Source organism: Elgaria multicarinata, chromosome 8, assembly GCF_023053635.1.
Source record: "Elgaria multicarinata webbii isolate HBS135686 ecotype San Diego chromosome 8, rElgMul1.1.pri, whole genome shotgun sequence".
Lineage (NCBI taxonomy): Eukaryota > Metazoa > Chordata > Lepidosauria > Squamata > Anguidae > Elgaria > Elgaria multicarinata.
Window position 1 is genome coordinate 86,136,255 of NC_086178.1, and position 12,438 is coordinate 86,148,692.

At 41.5% G+C, this 12,438-nt stretch overlaps 1 protein-coding gene across 2 annotated transcripts in view; it reads right to left on the reverse strand.

Moving 5' to 3' along the window:
• Nucleotides 1-1,205: 1,205 nt before the first annotated feature.
• Nucleotides 1,206-12,438, reverse strand: part of PAPSS2 (3'-phosphoadenosine 5'-phosphosulfate synthase 2) — a 67,897-nt gene continuing 56,664 nt past the window's right edge. For both annotated transcript variants that reach the window (XM_063132928.1, XM_063132927.1), the window contains 5 exons: nucleotides 11,447-11,652; nucleotides 9,486-9,621; nucleotides 7,119-7,387; nucleotides 5,541-5,770; nucleotides 1,206-4,893 (listed from right to left, as the gene is read on the reverse strand). In XM_063132928.1, coding sequence (XP_062988998.1) covers nucleotides 4,752-4,893; nucleotides 5,541-5,770; nucleotides 7,119-7,387; nucleotides 9,486-9,621; nucleotides 11,447-11,652 — 983 coding nt within the window. In that variant the 3' untranslated portion in view covers nucleotides 1,206-4,751. The remainder of the gene's footprint in view (nucleotides 4,894-5,540; nucleotides 5,771-7,118; nucleotides 7,388-9,485; nucleotides 9,622-11,446; nucleotides 11,653-12,438) is intronic.

Consider the following 12,438-nt stretch of genomic DNA (forward strand, 5'->3'; position numbering starts at 1 on the left):
ATGGTTGTTTTTGTAAAAGCAAGTGTGGGTGGTTCTGATTTGGATTGGGGCTGAAGTGTGTGCTGCAGGAGATCTCTGCCTCAGCTGCTGTTAGAAATGGAGGGGGAAATGTATGGGTGTACATCTGCAATTATAAACACACAACTAGGAAGTAATGCTCAGTGAATGTAATTCTGAGTATGCCTGTATAAGACTGTCTGCAGGAAAGGAGCCTTTGAGCCTACAGCTGAATAAGCACAGGCTGTGTATTCAATGTTTCTGGTCAGATGGAGGCATTTGGGCATATAGCTGAATGCACCAAGGCTCCCTTGCAAACATTCACACTGTACATGTGGGTACCAGGGGGAGGGGCTATTTGTACATGTGATGTCAGAGACCGCTTTTTGGTGCAGCTCTGCTTGCATTGCTCTACCTGAGAGCTGTAACACGAGAATCAGGCTTTTGTGTGACCAGTTGTGTACATGCGCTTACCTCTGTATGCTCAGACACTTGTGGTAAAATGATGTAAGAAAAGCAGGGTGAACAAAAAAGCAAACCAATGCTGGAAGGCACAAGAAGGTTGTATAACTTGGGTGGGTAACCAGTGGCCCTCCAGATGTTTTGTTCTTATAGGCCCTAGCCAGCATAGTCAATAGTGAGGAATGATGAAAACTGTAGAGCAAAACTAGACTCATCCCACATCACTCCTCCTCTGTTCAAATTGGGCTACTACATTCCAATTATAACGTTGCTCTAATGAACTATTATTATTAATAATAATAATCTTGAATGGAGAAATCAGGTGCACACAACTCAAGTAATTCAAAGAAGCAAATATTCCAGAGGAAGACCTACCCAGTCTCTCCCTTTTTGTCAATGTGTTTACCTGGGGGAGGAGGACTGCATGCACACATAGGTCATTTGCTGAAGACCAGTGCTCCACCTTCGTGGCAACAGCACATAGCTCCTGCTGGCAGGCCCTTTGTGTAAATCTCCATTTTCCTCAAAAGGAATTTTACTCTGTCAATGTACTGTTGCAGACACTGCACCTAGAGCATGTTGAGCTATTCAGTCATTCTGTGACATCACAACATCTTAGCCAATGGCTTTGGGGGTTGCAGACAATAGGTAACGGGCAAGCAAAAGGTTTGGGGTATATATGAATGTAACGGCAGAAAATAGTTGAACAGAAATATTTATATTAAAAGTGAATTCTAGCAACAGTATCAGATTGAGAAGATACTTTAATCAAGAGATGTATCAGTTAAGGCATACATTTCAGTTACATATGTGTAATAAATATGCTATAAAATATTACTGGATATATATTTAAAAAATTTAAAAGGAATAGTACAATGTATATTTGGACTGATGATGAACATAGTATTATAAAGTTGTAAAAAGAAAATGTAACTGCACTTTTAAAAAATATCAATTTAATTACAAAATGGCAAGATCTTCAACATCCCTTCCAGAAGTCTTGGATATAAAGGCACTGTTGCTAATATACATTGGCTAGCAATGTTGCAACGGAGGCCATCCACTAAGCATTGCTGATGCTCAATCTCTATTTAATTCAGTGCAGCTGATAGGAGAGCTCACGCAACCTTCTTGTATTGAGTGCAGGTTGCCTACTTGGTGTGTTCTGCTCAGTGGCTGCATTAATTTTACACAAAATATAAATACACAATTTTAATTCTTTTGTCCTAAAGATCCAAAAGCATTAAAAGCTGGAAATGTTTAAAAAGTGTTCTCAAATACAATTTCAAGTGTGTAAAAAAATGTATTTGTTGCACAATTCTACAGAAAAAAAGAGATACGTCACAACCTTTTAAAAACGATTGTTTTCTTTCTAGAAAATGTTGAAAAGGGAGATAGATATTAAAAACTTGCTATTTTATTTTATATAAATGCTTGGCTAAAGTGTGGCCATACTCCAATCCATTGCCCTATGTTCTCTCTTAGCCTGGCTCAGTTCTCCACATGAGGAAGGGAGGCATAGCAGCACAGCAGGAGAAGAAAAGAATCCCCAGTCTACTGTGGGATCAGCACATACAGGAAAGCGCAGGGTGCTCATTCTACAGGTCAATAGATCTTGCTTGGGGTATTCTTACTAACCTGTTATATGACATTACAAACCATTTTTAAGGTGCAGCACTGGTATCTGAGAGGGTGTCCCAGGGGGCCATAGACTACTGTGGACTCCCCCCTCTGCCACGGCGGTCCCTCCTGAATGACAGTGGAGCTTTGCCCTGTTGTGGGCAGAATCCTTCCCCTCTCTATCTCATAGAACTAGAATCTATGCCAGCCTAAGAACTGGTATAGTAAATTCCTCGTCACAGGAAGCAATGGAAAAGGAAAGAAAGAAAAGAACAGCCCTGGTGATTGGGTGGTGGCTCTGTCGTAACCCTCCTTCCGCCTAGGGCAGCCTTTCCCAACCTGGTGTCCTCCAGATTTTTCAGACTACAACCACCATATTCCCCAATTGGTAAGACCAGTTGTCATGGATGATGAGAGTTATAGTCCAAAACAACTGGATGGTGCCTGGTCGGGGAAGTCCTGGAACATAATGCTTTCAGTAATCTTATATACCAGGGTCATTCCCATTTGTGAAAGGACAGAACTGTGTTTGCCACACAACCTGCCCTGGGCCCGTAAAGTAGTTGCCTGCCTGAAGTACAGTCCAGGATGCTATCCCGCCAGCAGAAATGAAATAAAATTTAACTGGCAGTCCAGTCTGTTTTGGTATATGGAATAGGGAGCACCGTCTGCTCCTTTGCCTCAGGAAGCAAATTGTTTTGAGATGGCCCAGCAGGGCAGGCTATACCCAAGAGATTCATGGGTTGAATGCAGCAGGTCAGCCAACAGCCCTAGATTTCTGGTGTAGACATCAAAGCACAACACCCTGGTTCAATCATAGCAGCAGCAAGGTTTGTGTCTGTCATGTCCAAATGTCCAGAAATGTTTGAGGGAGGGCACATCTCATACTAGAACTACCTACAGAGGTTGAAAAGTAATAATAGCATGTATATAGTACCGCAGAATGTTCAAAGCATCTCATATATTATCTCACAATCCTTACAACAACCTTGTAAGCTAGGCAAGTATTGACATCCCCATGTGTTGCATCAGGAGAAGCTAAGGCAGAGAGAATAATAGCTTACCTAACGCTACCTATTGAGTTCGTGACTCAGGGAAATTCATAGCTCAATCTCTTAGCTATGACATGACACCAGTTTAGCAGTATTATTGCACAACTGTAACCATAGATTTTGTCTTCATAAAATAGAAAACAAAAATCACAAAGGCATATTATGATACACCAAAATTAGCATTCATGTTTGAGGTAATAAGACAGAAAGCATTGTTAGTGACCTCTTAACTACCAGTAATCTAGAAAAGAGGTTACTTCTGCTAAAAGGTAACTTTGTGCTCACGCTATTATCATGTGCAGAACGTGGAATGCAGCCCAGAATGTTGATTCATCAAAATCTCAGCTCCTGTCTTTACAGGAACATGATTGTGTAGAAAGGATTTAAAATACACGATCAAGTCAGTTAAAGATGAAGAACGCAAAGCTTTTCCGAGGTAAACAGTGCCTGTGTCCTGCAGAGCTCTCTGTTCTTCTCCCTTGGAGACTTTACTGTTGCATTTCCTCTTCTGATCCATGCTGCCTTTTGGTGAATAAGTTCCTCATGCAGACAGTTTCCAGAACTAAGAACCCACTGAACTTGGAAGGCAGAAAGCTAAGCTGCCTGGCATTATAATTTAAATTCTCCAACAGCAACAAATGAATCTGCTTTCTTGTTTGTTTCAGATCAGGGTAAGTGACTATCTAAATCAGCAGTTGTCAATTGTCTGCCTTTAGGAAACAGTTTCCAGAACAATTCAACTGCCATGGAAATCTAGTGTCTCACAGAGGATTCTGGGACACGTCCTATATTCCATTTGTGTGGAATAATGATTTATTCTACTGGGTCTCACAGTTGCATGGTTTGAACTGCAATTGTGAGCTAGAACACACTCCAAACTCCTCCAGGTTGCAGGAGAAGATGGGTTGTGGTAAGCATGTTTTCTTTCAGAGAAGCTTGTCCACTCAATGTCAGAGTGAGGTGGTGAAATCCCCCAAGTTCCCTGGAACAGTTTGAAAACTGGTCTAAAAACTGGTCAGCCTTTTTAACCTGAAACGGTAAGAGGATTCTGTGGTTTCTTGCCCTTACTAAGAGAGGTTGATGAGGTTAATACCAAATCTTAATAACCATCATAATTAAAATAACAATAGGTCATGAAACCACAAAAATGGAAATGAAAGGCCATGGTGGAATTAGGCAGAAACTAAGCTTTCAATGGACTGCCTCTTAAAAAGAAGAAAAAGAGGAATAAAGTCTTATCCTTGATCCCTTGCTTGATGTATGCAGCCAATTAAAAGCATCAAAGAAGAACAGGCAAATAGCAGGATAGTCTTCAGCTGCACAGTTAAGGCATCCCTCTTCCCAAAATCTCTGACAAATCACAATATGGCTTTGGAGTTCCATAATCTAGATCTATTTTTAATATGTACAGTAAAATCTCTTCCATGGCTTTCCTTTGAAATTAAGAAGAAATTCCCTAATAATTCCAGAGAGGGGAAAGCTGGGCCAGAACCAATGTTTGGCCTAGGGAAGAAATGCCCACATACAGAGTAGAAAAATGCAAAGTAGATGAAGTATAATAGCATCTAAATCAATTGGCACCCATCTTTAAAACAAAGGCACTCTTGGGTAAAAGCAGAATTAATTATTTTTCCCCAGGGACATATAGTATTCTGTCAGCACTTTCCATGCTTTTGGTGCCATGAATCCATCAGGGGGATTTTCACCTTCACGAGCCAGCTTCCTCATGCGTGTGCCAGAAATGAAGTCAAATTCATTGTGCCTAGTAAGAAAAAGATAGGTATCCGTGAATATGGCGCTAACATAGCACAAAAGCTGCATCTTCTCCATCTTAATTCATCTTCTGCAGTGGAGTCTGGTGGCTCCCATGTCAGTGGGGCAGTAAATTCACTCCAGATTTCAGTCCGGGACAGTTCCCTTAAAACAAGCCAACTTCAAACTTTAGTTTCTGAAGCTGGTTTGTTTAAGCTAAACATTGATAGGGTTAAACACCATTCCTGGTTCCAAGGACACGGGAAGCTGTGTGGTTAATCAAAAGTGGAAGCTAAAGCTTCTGAACTCCTCCCATTGATGTCGGGGAGGGCAGGAAAGCATGCAACCCCAAGGCTTGCTGCAGCTTGTTCTCATTGCATGGAACCCTGTTTCGGTATGTTATGCAAAGGCGGCCACAGTGAAAAGAACCTAGACAATAATAGATACTTCGAGGGATTTCAACCCTGAGGCTTAAATTGCCTTTTAGACTGTCATTCACAGCTTTTATACTCATGCCTAATCATTACTCACATAGATTTAAAGCGAAAGAGAGGCATTTGCCATGCAAAACAGCATACTGGCCTAGGTTACAAAAACACTATGCTTCAGGTTTGAAAATGCTCACTGTGGCAGGCTGCCCTTTGCCAGGCCACTTACCTGTCCTGATCATAGAAAACCATCGCCTTCTGGACTTTGTTGTAGGCAGCTACTCGGAAGGGAATGATTTCTACTGAGTTCAGTCCTGGAGCCATACTGAGCACCTTTCCGCCTTGTGTGGGTTCATACAGATCTTTCTTGGTCTCCGGGTGGGGCATACCTGCTGGATCTCGGCCCACAATGTAGAAATTGGCTCCAGCAATCATTCGAGCTCTGCAGTGCCACTGGACCTACAGAAGTGCCGGAAGATGGGAGCTCTGTTGAGAACAACCCTCGTGGCACGCATTTCTTTTTTAAAAACTAGCGCCTCAGGCTGCAATCCTGCACTCACTTACTTGGGAGTAAAACACAGTGAACTCAATGAGGACTTGCATCTCAGTAGCCATGTTGTTATAGATGCAAAATAGATCCTCAGTAGCAACACCACAAACCTCTACCTCTGGGTACATACTAGCACTACTATAGTGAGAAGCTTCAGTGACCCTATTCAGCCGACACACTAAGCCACGGTGGTGAAGCATTTTGAGGTAAACACTGGATCCATTCAGAAGACACCTTAAACCATGCCTTTAACCATGATGGTTAAGCCAGAAAGCTGGGCTGTGTTCAGAAGACACCTTAAACCATGGCTTTAACCACAGTGAATAAGGCTTTCTGGCTTAACCACCATGGTTAAAGCCATGGTTTAAGGTGTCTTCTGAACACAGCCCAGCTTTCTGGCTTAACCATCATGGTTAAAGGCATGGTTTAAGGTGTCTTCTGAACCATTATGGGCCATTATGGCTTACTGTGTTGTGGCCATTATGGCTTAGTGTGTTGTGTGAACCATTCCTAACCATGGGGGCTACATAACCATGGTTTAGACATGCCCACTAACCATTTGCTGCAAAAGGTTAGTGGCCTAACCATGGTTTAGCATGTTGTCTGAACAGGCAGAGTGTTTTTGATTAATTGTACAGAAGCACAACTCTTTAAAGTTGCAAAGTTCCACTGAACATTGTGAAACGTACTTTTGAATAAAATATGCACAATACTGCACTGTTTGTGAAGGTGTTGAGAATGTTCAGTTGATCCATAACCACCACCCCACCGCCCCGCTCACTGAATTACGATTCCCAGAATTCCTGGGGCAGCTCAAGTCTGTGCTGTAGATAACCTTGCATGAGGAGTTCGATAGTCCTTTAGTGTGAATAAGCATGGCAATTCCTATTATTATTATTATTGTTGTTGTTGTTGTTGTTGTTGAAAATAAACTAAGTGCTTCACAGAAATTGCAAGAAAGAACACATCACTACCCATCAACTTACAGTTTAAATATTGGCAAGGGGTCAAGTAGGACAGAAAGGAAAGCAAGAACATCAAAAACATGTAATTCATAAAATAATAAAAAGCAAGTTGATCAAACGTTACCCTTTCACTCTTTTTTGATTTATAAAAACAAAACAGAGCAATATTAAAGTGGGAAATCTAAGGGGGGGGAAGTTAGATCTTAAGGAATAAAACCTAGTCATAGGAAGAAGCAAAAGGGGACAGGAAAACAATGTTATTTCAGTTCTTCTCACAGAGGAAATGCCATACCTCTGTTGGTCCAGCATACAACATTGGAGAAGGGAAAATGGCAACAATCGTGGACTTAGGATCCAGGACATGCTCCTCCAGCACGGCAGCGTGCTGCTTCATGCGCCAATCGAGGGGCACATCGTCGTCTTTGGTCCATCCGCCGAGAGGATGCAGGAGCAGCACAGGATGCTTATAGCCTATTTCTAGCAGGTGGTGCTTGGTGTCCTGCATGAGCAGAGCATGTCCGTTGTGCACAGGATTGCGCAGCTGGAAAGCAAACACTGCATCTGAAAAGTGAGAAGAAGGAAATGCAGAATTGAGAGAAGCAGGAACACACCATACTGAAGAATAACAGTGCCAAGCAGAGAAAATTATATGAGAAACCATCTACAGTAAATACAAAGCTTTTAATACCCGCTGGCTTAAAAAATACATGCCATATGCATACGCGCCCCCACACACATATACACTCAGCAAAAACAGGCAAGGGAATTCTGACACGAAAATCATTCACTCTTGCTGGGAGGTCTTTTACTAAGATAGCTGTGTAAATAACTCACACACATTATTTATTTGCTAGGAAACTAGTACATTCTTTTAAGGCACGGTCCAGCAAAAGCTCAGTACTTTTAGGAAAGTCCCATTGAACTTCTTGGGGTAACTTCTATATAAAAGATTACACTCTTAGTTCCCACAGATTTCAATGGAAGAGAGTCAATCTTCAATCTATCTTTATTTACAGTCAACAGAACACCATTACAACATATAAACACAGAGACGTAATAAAAATACATGATGGTAAAGAAGAAGAGACACGAAATCTGTAAAAATGCTAATCAGTAGGTTTAAAATAATGATCAGACATCCATGAGTGGTCTAATGAGAATAGCCAGGTTCAAAAAGAGTCAAACACGTTTTTAATGGTTTATGCCCCCCTATTTTTAACTCTTAAGTTGCCAAAAAAAATCACCTACTAAAACAACAAAACTGTCATAAAGACACTAGATAACTGCAAATGAGAGGGGAAAGAAACCATCCAAAGAAATTTCAGCATCCCAGATCAAAAATTCTCCCAAACATAGCTCTACAACACGGCTGCTCAAGCCTAACACAGTCCACCAGCTAGGGCCATTGCCAATCACTTAAAAGATTTGGGGCCCACAGGGCACAAATCTGCATATATTTTCATATGCTAATTTATATATAATTTGCAAATTTAGAAATAATTATTATGATTTCTTTAAATTTCACAGAAGGCAAAGCCAGCTAATTAATTTCTCATTCCTACCACCTCAAATACAATAAATTCTTCAATTAATTTGCACCCAGCCACGGATCGTCCCAAATCAGCAGTTCCTCTTCAGTTACAATTAATTTGAAATGGTGCGAAACACTGCAAAAAAGAGCATACTTTCTCATGAACGATTCACACCCATATAGACACACACACCTAAAAAAAAAGGCAACATCTGCACCAAAATTGAGTTTCAAAAAATTTACAGGGTGCAAATCCAAAAGCACTTTGTTGTGGGGTTGGGGTTTTTTTTGCAGCATAGAGGGAGATGCAATCCCCCTTGAAAATCACCCACATTGCAATTAAGCTAAGAAAAATCATTCCATTTGCACCAATGAACACTCTGGGGAATAGACCAGGGGCCAGGGTTCCATGGCCCAGGCCTAGCAAAATCCCTGCCAACAGCCAAGTATGATGGCATTGCTGCCTTCCTTGGACAGCAAAAATGGGCCTGTCAGTCACTTGCGAGGCAAGCTGTTTTCATCTTGGTGGGCCTCAAGACAATCAGGCCTGTTTTATACTCAAAGCTGCCTCTATCAATGGCTACTAGCCCTGATGGTTGTGTGCTCTCTCCAGTATTCGAGGCAATAAGCCTGTGTGCACCAGTTTCTGGAAAACATGGGTGGGAGGGTGCTGTTGCATGGTGTCCTGCTTTGTTGGTCCATGGCTGGTTGGCCACTGTGTGAACAGAGTGCTGGACTAGATGCACCCTTGGTCTGATCCAGCAGGGCTCTTCTTATGTTCTTACCATGCAGCAGGGTGATGTGATCTACTTCAGGAAGTACTATGAGGTGGAGATAGATTAAAGCAGAAATTGGTTTCTGGATGATGCTACAAGACTTTACCTAGTTGGGGAGGGGCATGCATTTGGGCTCCACTCGAGACAACAAAATGTCTCGGATCTTTTCAACTTTTCCTGAACATGTGTAGGGCTCAGATAGGTCTCACTAGGCCATTGGTTCCAGTGCGATGGGACCACCATGGAGAAGGCCTTGCTCTTTTCAAATTATTCGTTTGTTTAATTAATTTATATTCCACGTTTCCAATAAAAATAGTGCCCGGTGTTACATAGCACAAATGGGAATGCTTACCAGCATTCATTTCTGTAAACTTCTGTCTCAGCTCCAAGGGTGTCAAACGGTACTGGTCCAGCCCATCATTCCACTTTATTCTCTCTAACACAAGGAGGTCTCCACCAGCCAACCAATCTCCACTTTCCATCACCATCTATCAAAAAGCATCACCATTAATTGTAATAACATTATATTTTTAAAAAGGTTATTTGCAGTTATAACAAAACAAAAAGGAGAAAGAACCTGCAAACAATAACACCAATAGCAAGAACTCAAGAAAAACATGAAAGCATATCCATTCATAATAACTGTTCCTAACACTTCTGATTTAAAAAGAGAGGTTTTGACACTCCCTTTTCAAATATATGTGTTAATATAAGCAGACTATACATCTAAATAAGCTTCCAAAGTGACGACTGTAAGATATACATTCAAATGTAGGAAGAGCCGTAAGATCTTCAGTCCACTGAATAACAGGTGGTGGGTGTTTATCCTTCTAGGCTTAGAGCACAAGTTTCTTTGCAAATGTTACGGCTCTCAGAATCTGCTTTTCCTGTCCATCTGTGGCTGCAGAAGTTGTTGGAGCACAATTCCCATAATGCCTGACCACTGCCCATGCTGTCTGGGGCAGATAGGAATTGGAGTCCCACAGCATTTGTAAGACCACAGTTTCCTTACCCCTGATCCAGAAGGAGAACAGACACAGATGGATCTATGGAGGATCTTTACTTGTAGGGAAAGTAAAGATCATAGCTGAGGTTGAGTAAGGGATGAATGGATTGGTTAGGGATAGTGATGAAAGTGAAGCAAGAACCATATTAAGATTTTTGTATATCCTTCGATCTGGGGACTTTGGCGACCTACAGTAGAGATAGTCCATAGTTACTATATGCTAGGAATGTAGATTGCTTTTGCAATCAATTCCTCTAGAGTTAGCATGGTTTTCCAAGATCTGGACTGGAAAGAAGGAGCGGTGAAGCTCTGGGCATGCCAATGAAGTCAGGTCCTGTTCTAATAGGTACATTCTGGTCTGTCCCTGTCCCCACCCCCGGCACCCGGGCCCTGCCACATACACTGCCTTCCTTTCAGGCAGTGCTAAAGAGAGAGGTGCCAGAGCTCAGGCTTACCTGAAAGTCATAGCCTTCAGCAATCTATCCACCAGCCTACTTTTTCAGGTAAAAGAAAGGAAAAACCCTGTAGGAGTGTGAGAAAAAAGCCAAAGGCAAGAGGTGGAACCAACGAATGTTTATTCAATAGAGCCTACGCATTTCAATAAGAGCCTACACGTTTAGTTTTTCTTCTTAATTATATAAGTCTTTGTCATGGGTTTTTTTGGGGTTTTTTTAGATTGCCCTGAAGAAGGACTCAGTTGGAGTCTAAAACCCGTAGGCTCTATTGAATAAACATTCTTCAAAAATCCCCTTCAGTTCTGCCCCTTGCCTTTGGCTTTTTTCTCATACCACTTTTTCAGGTGTCTGTGGATGATGGACACTGGGATTTTTGCACCCCTCCTTGTTATGAAATGTGCTATCCTTAGCTCTTAATTCAAAGATTTAACAACGGGGCATATTTACATATTTCAAATACTTTCAGCCTTCTGTTCCAAAAGCTCAAGGCAGTTTGCAATCCAAAATTAATATCAAAATAAAACAATAAAAAACAGTTCCAATATGACGTACTTAAATAAGAACGGTGATAATAACCTTTCCCAACTGCCACACAACATAAAAGTAATGAGCAGTTTAAAACATAGACATCAGCTCTTAATGTTCCAAAGCTTTCCCAATAAGTGAGGAATATATGCAACTGAACCACTTAGAAGAGTCCTGAGGCCTCTACCTAGAAGTCCCTGCTCTTCACTGCCGCCGACTTTATATTCTGTATTGAGGGAATGCAGAACAGACTGTCTCAACAGGCAGATGGGTTATTTAGATTTATTTCTGCAAAAATGGAAGATGTCGGTATCTCTGTTCACTTACTTTCACATGGGGGTGCTTTGCACACGTGGTCCCCCAAATACGCGCACAGCGTTCTTCCTTCCTGTGCTCAAAAAATTCCGGATTTTTTAGTATTGCCACCCTCCTCCCATTGTATTCCAGTGTAAATGCACTGCAGCCTTCCAGGCGTTTCTTGTCTTCTGTAGATATCGGAAGTACGATGGGAATGCTCAGGTTAATCACACCATCTGTTGAAAAAACAATGTCAAATTTTAATTCACTTTAAAAAGCGGTATGTGAAAATGCTGGTGATTTGAAAACTCTGTGAAACAGGAACACCCTCATCATGAGACTATCCGAGTAAACTTTGCTTACTTAACCAATCCATCAGTATCTCACACTTCAATGTAAAAAGATTCTTTGGTTGCCTTACAATGGCTGGATTCGCATGTAGTGCTAAACCATGGTTTATATTAGTATGGCTTGCTGAATCAAGGGTTATCATTGGGCCTGTTCAGACAACATGCTAAGCCATAGTTAGGCCACTAACCCTTTGCAGTAAATGTTAGTGAGCATGTTTAAAATGTGGTTATGTAGCCACCGTGGTTAGGAATGATTCACACGACAAGCTAAGTCATGGTTCACATTACATGCTAAGGCATAGTGTTTCACTCAAAATGCTTAACCACCATGGCTTAGCATGTCGTCTGAACAGGGTCAACCCAGAACTATGGGTTAACTATGAGTCATTAACTGCAAACAACCCACTAAGAGAAACCATGTTTTGTTGTTAGGTTGTGAACTCTGGGTTGTTTATGCCATGGGTTATTGCTATATGTGAACCCAGAATGGTGGATTGTTCATGGTTGTTTTTTTTACCAGGCTACAGAGGCAGCAGGCAAGAGTGGAACATTCTGTTCTACATGGCAGTACTACAATGTTGCAAAGGATGGTAGGATACAGGGAAGGAGTGAGCAAAGTGAGTGGAAACCAAACAACTCAGGAATTGAAAATAATAATCCATAGTTTGTTGA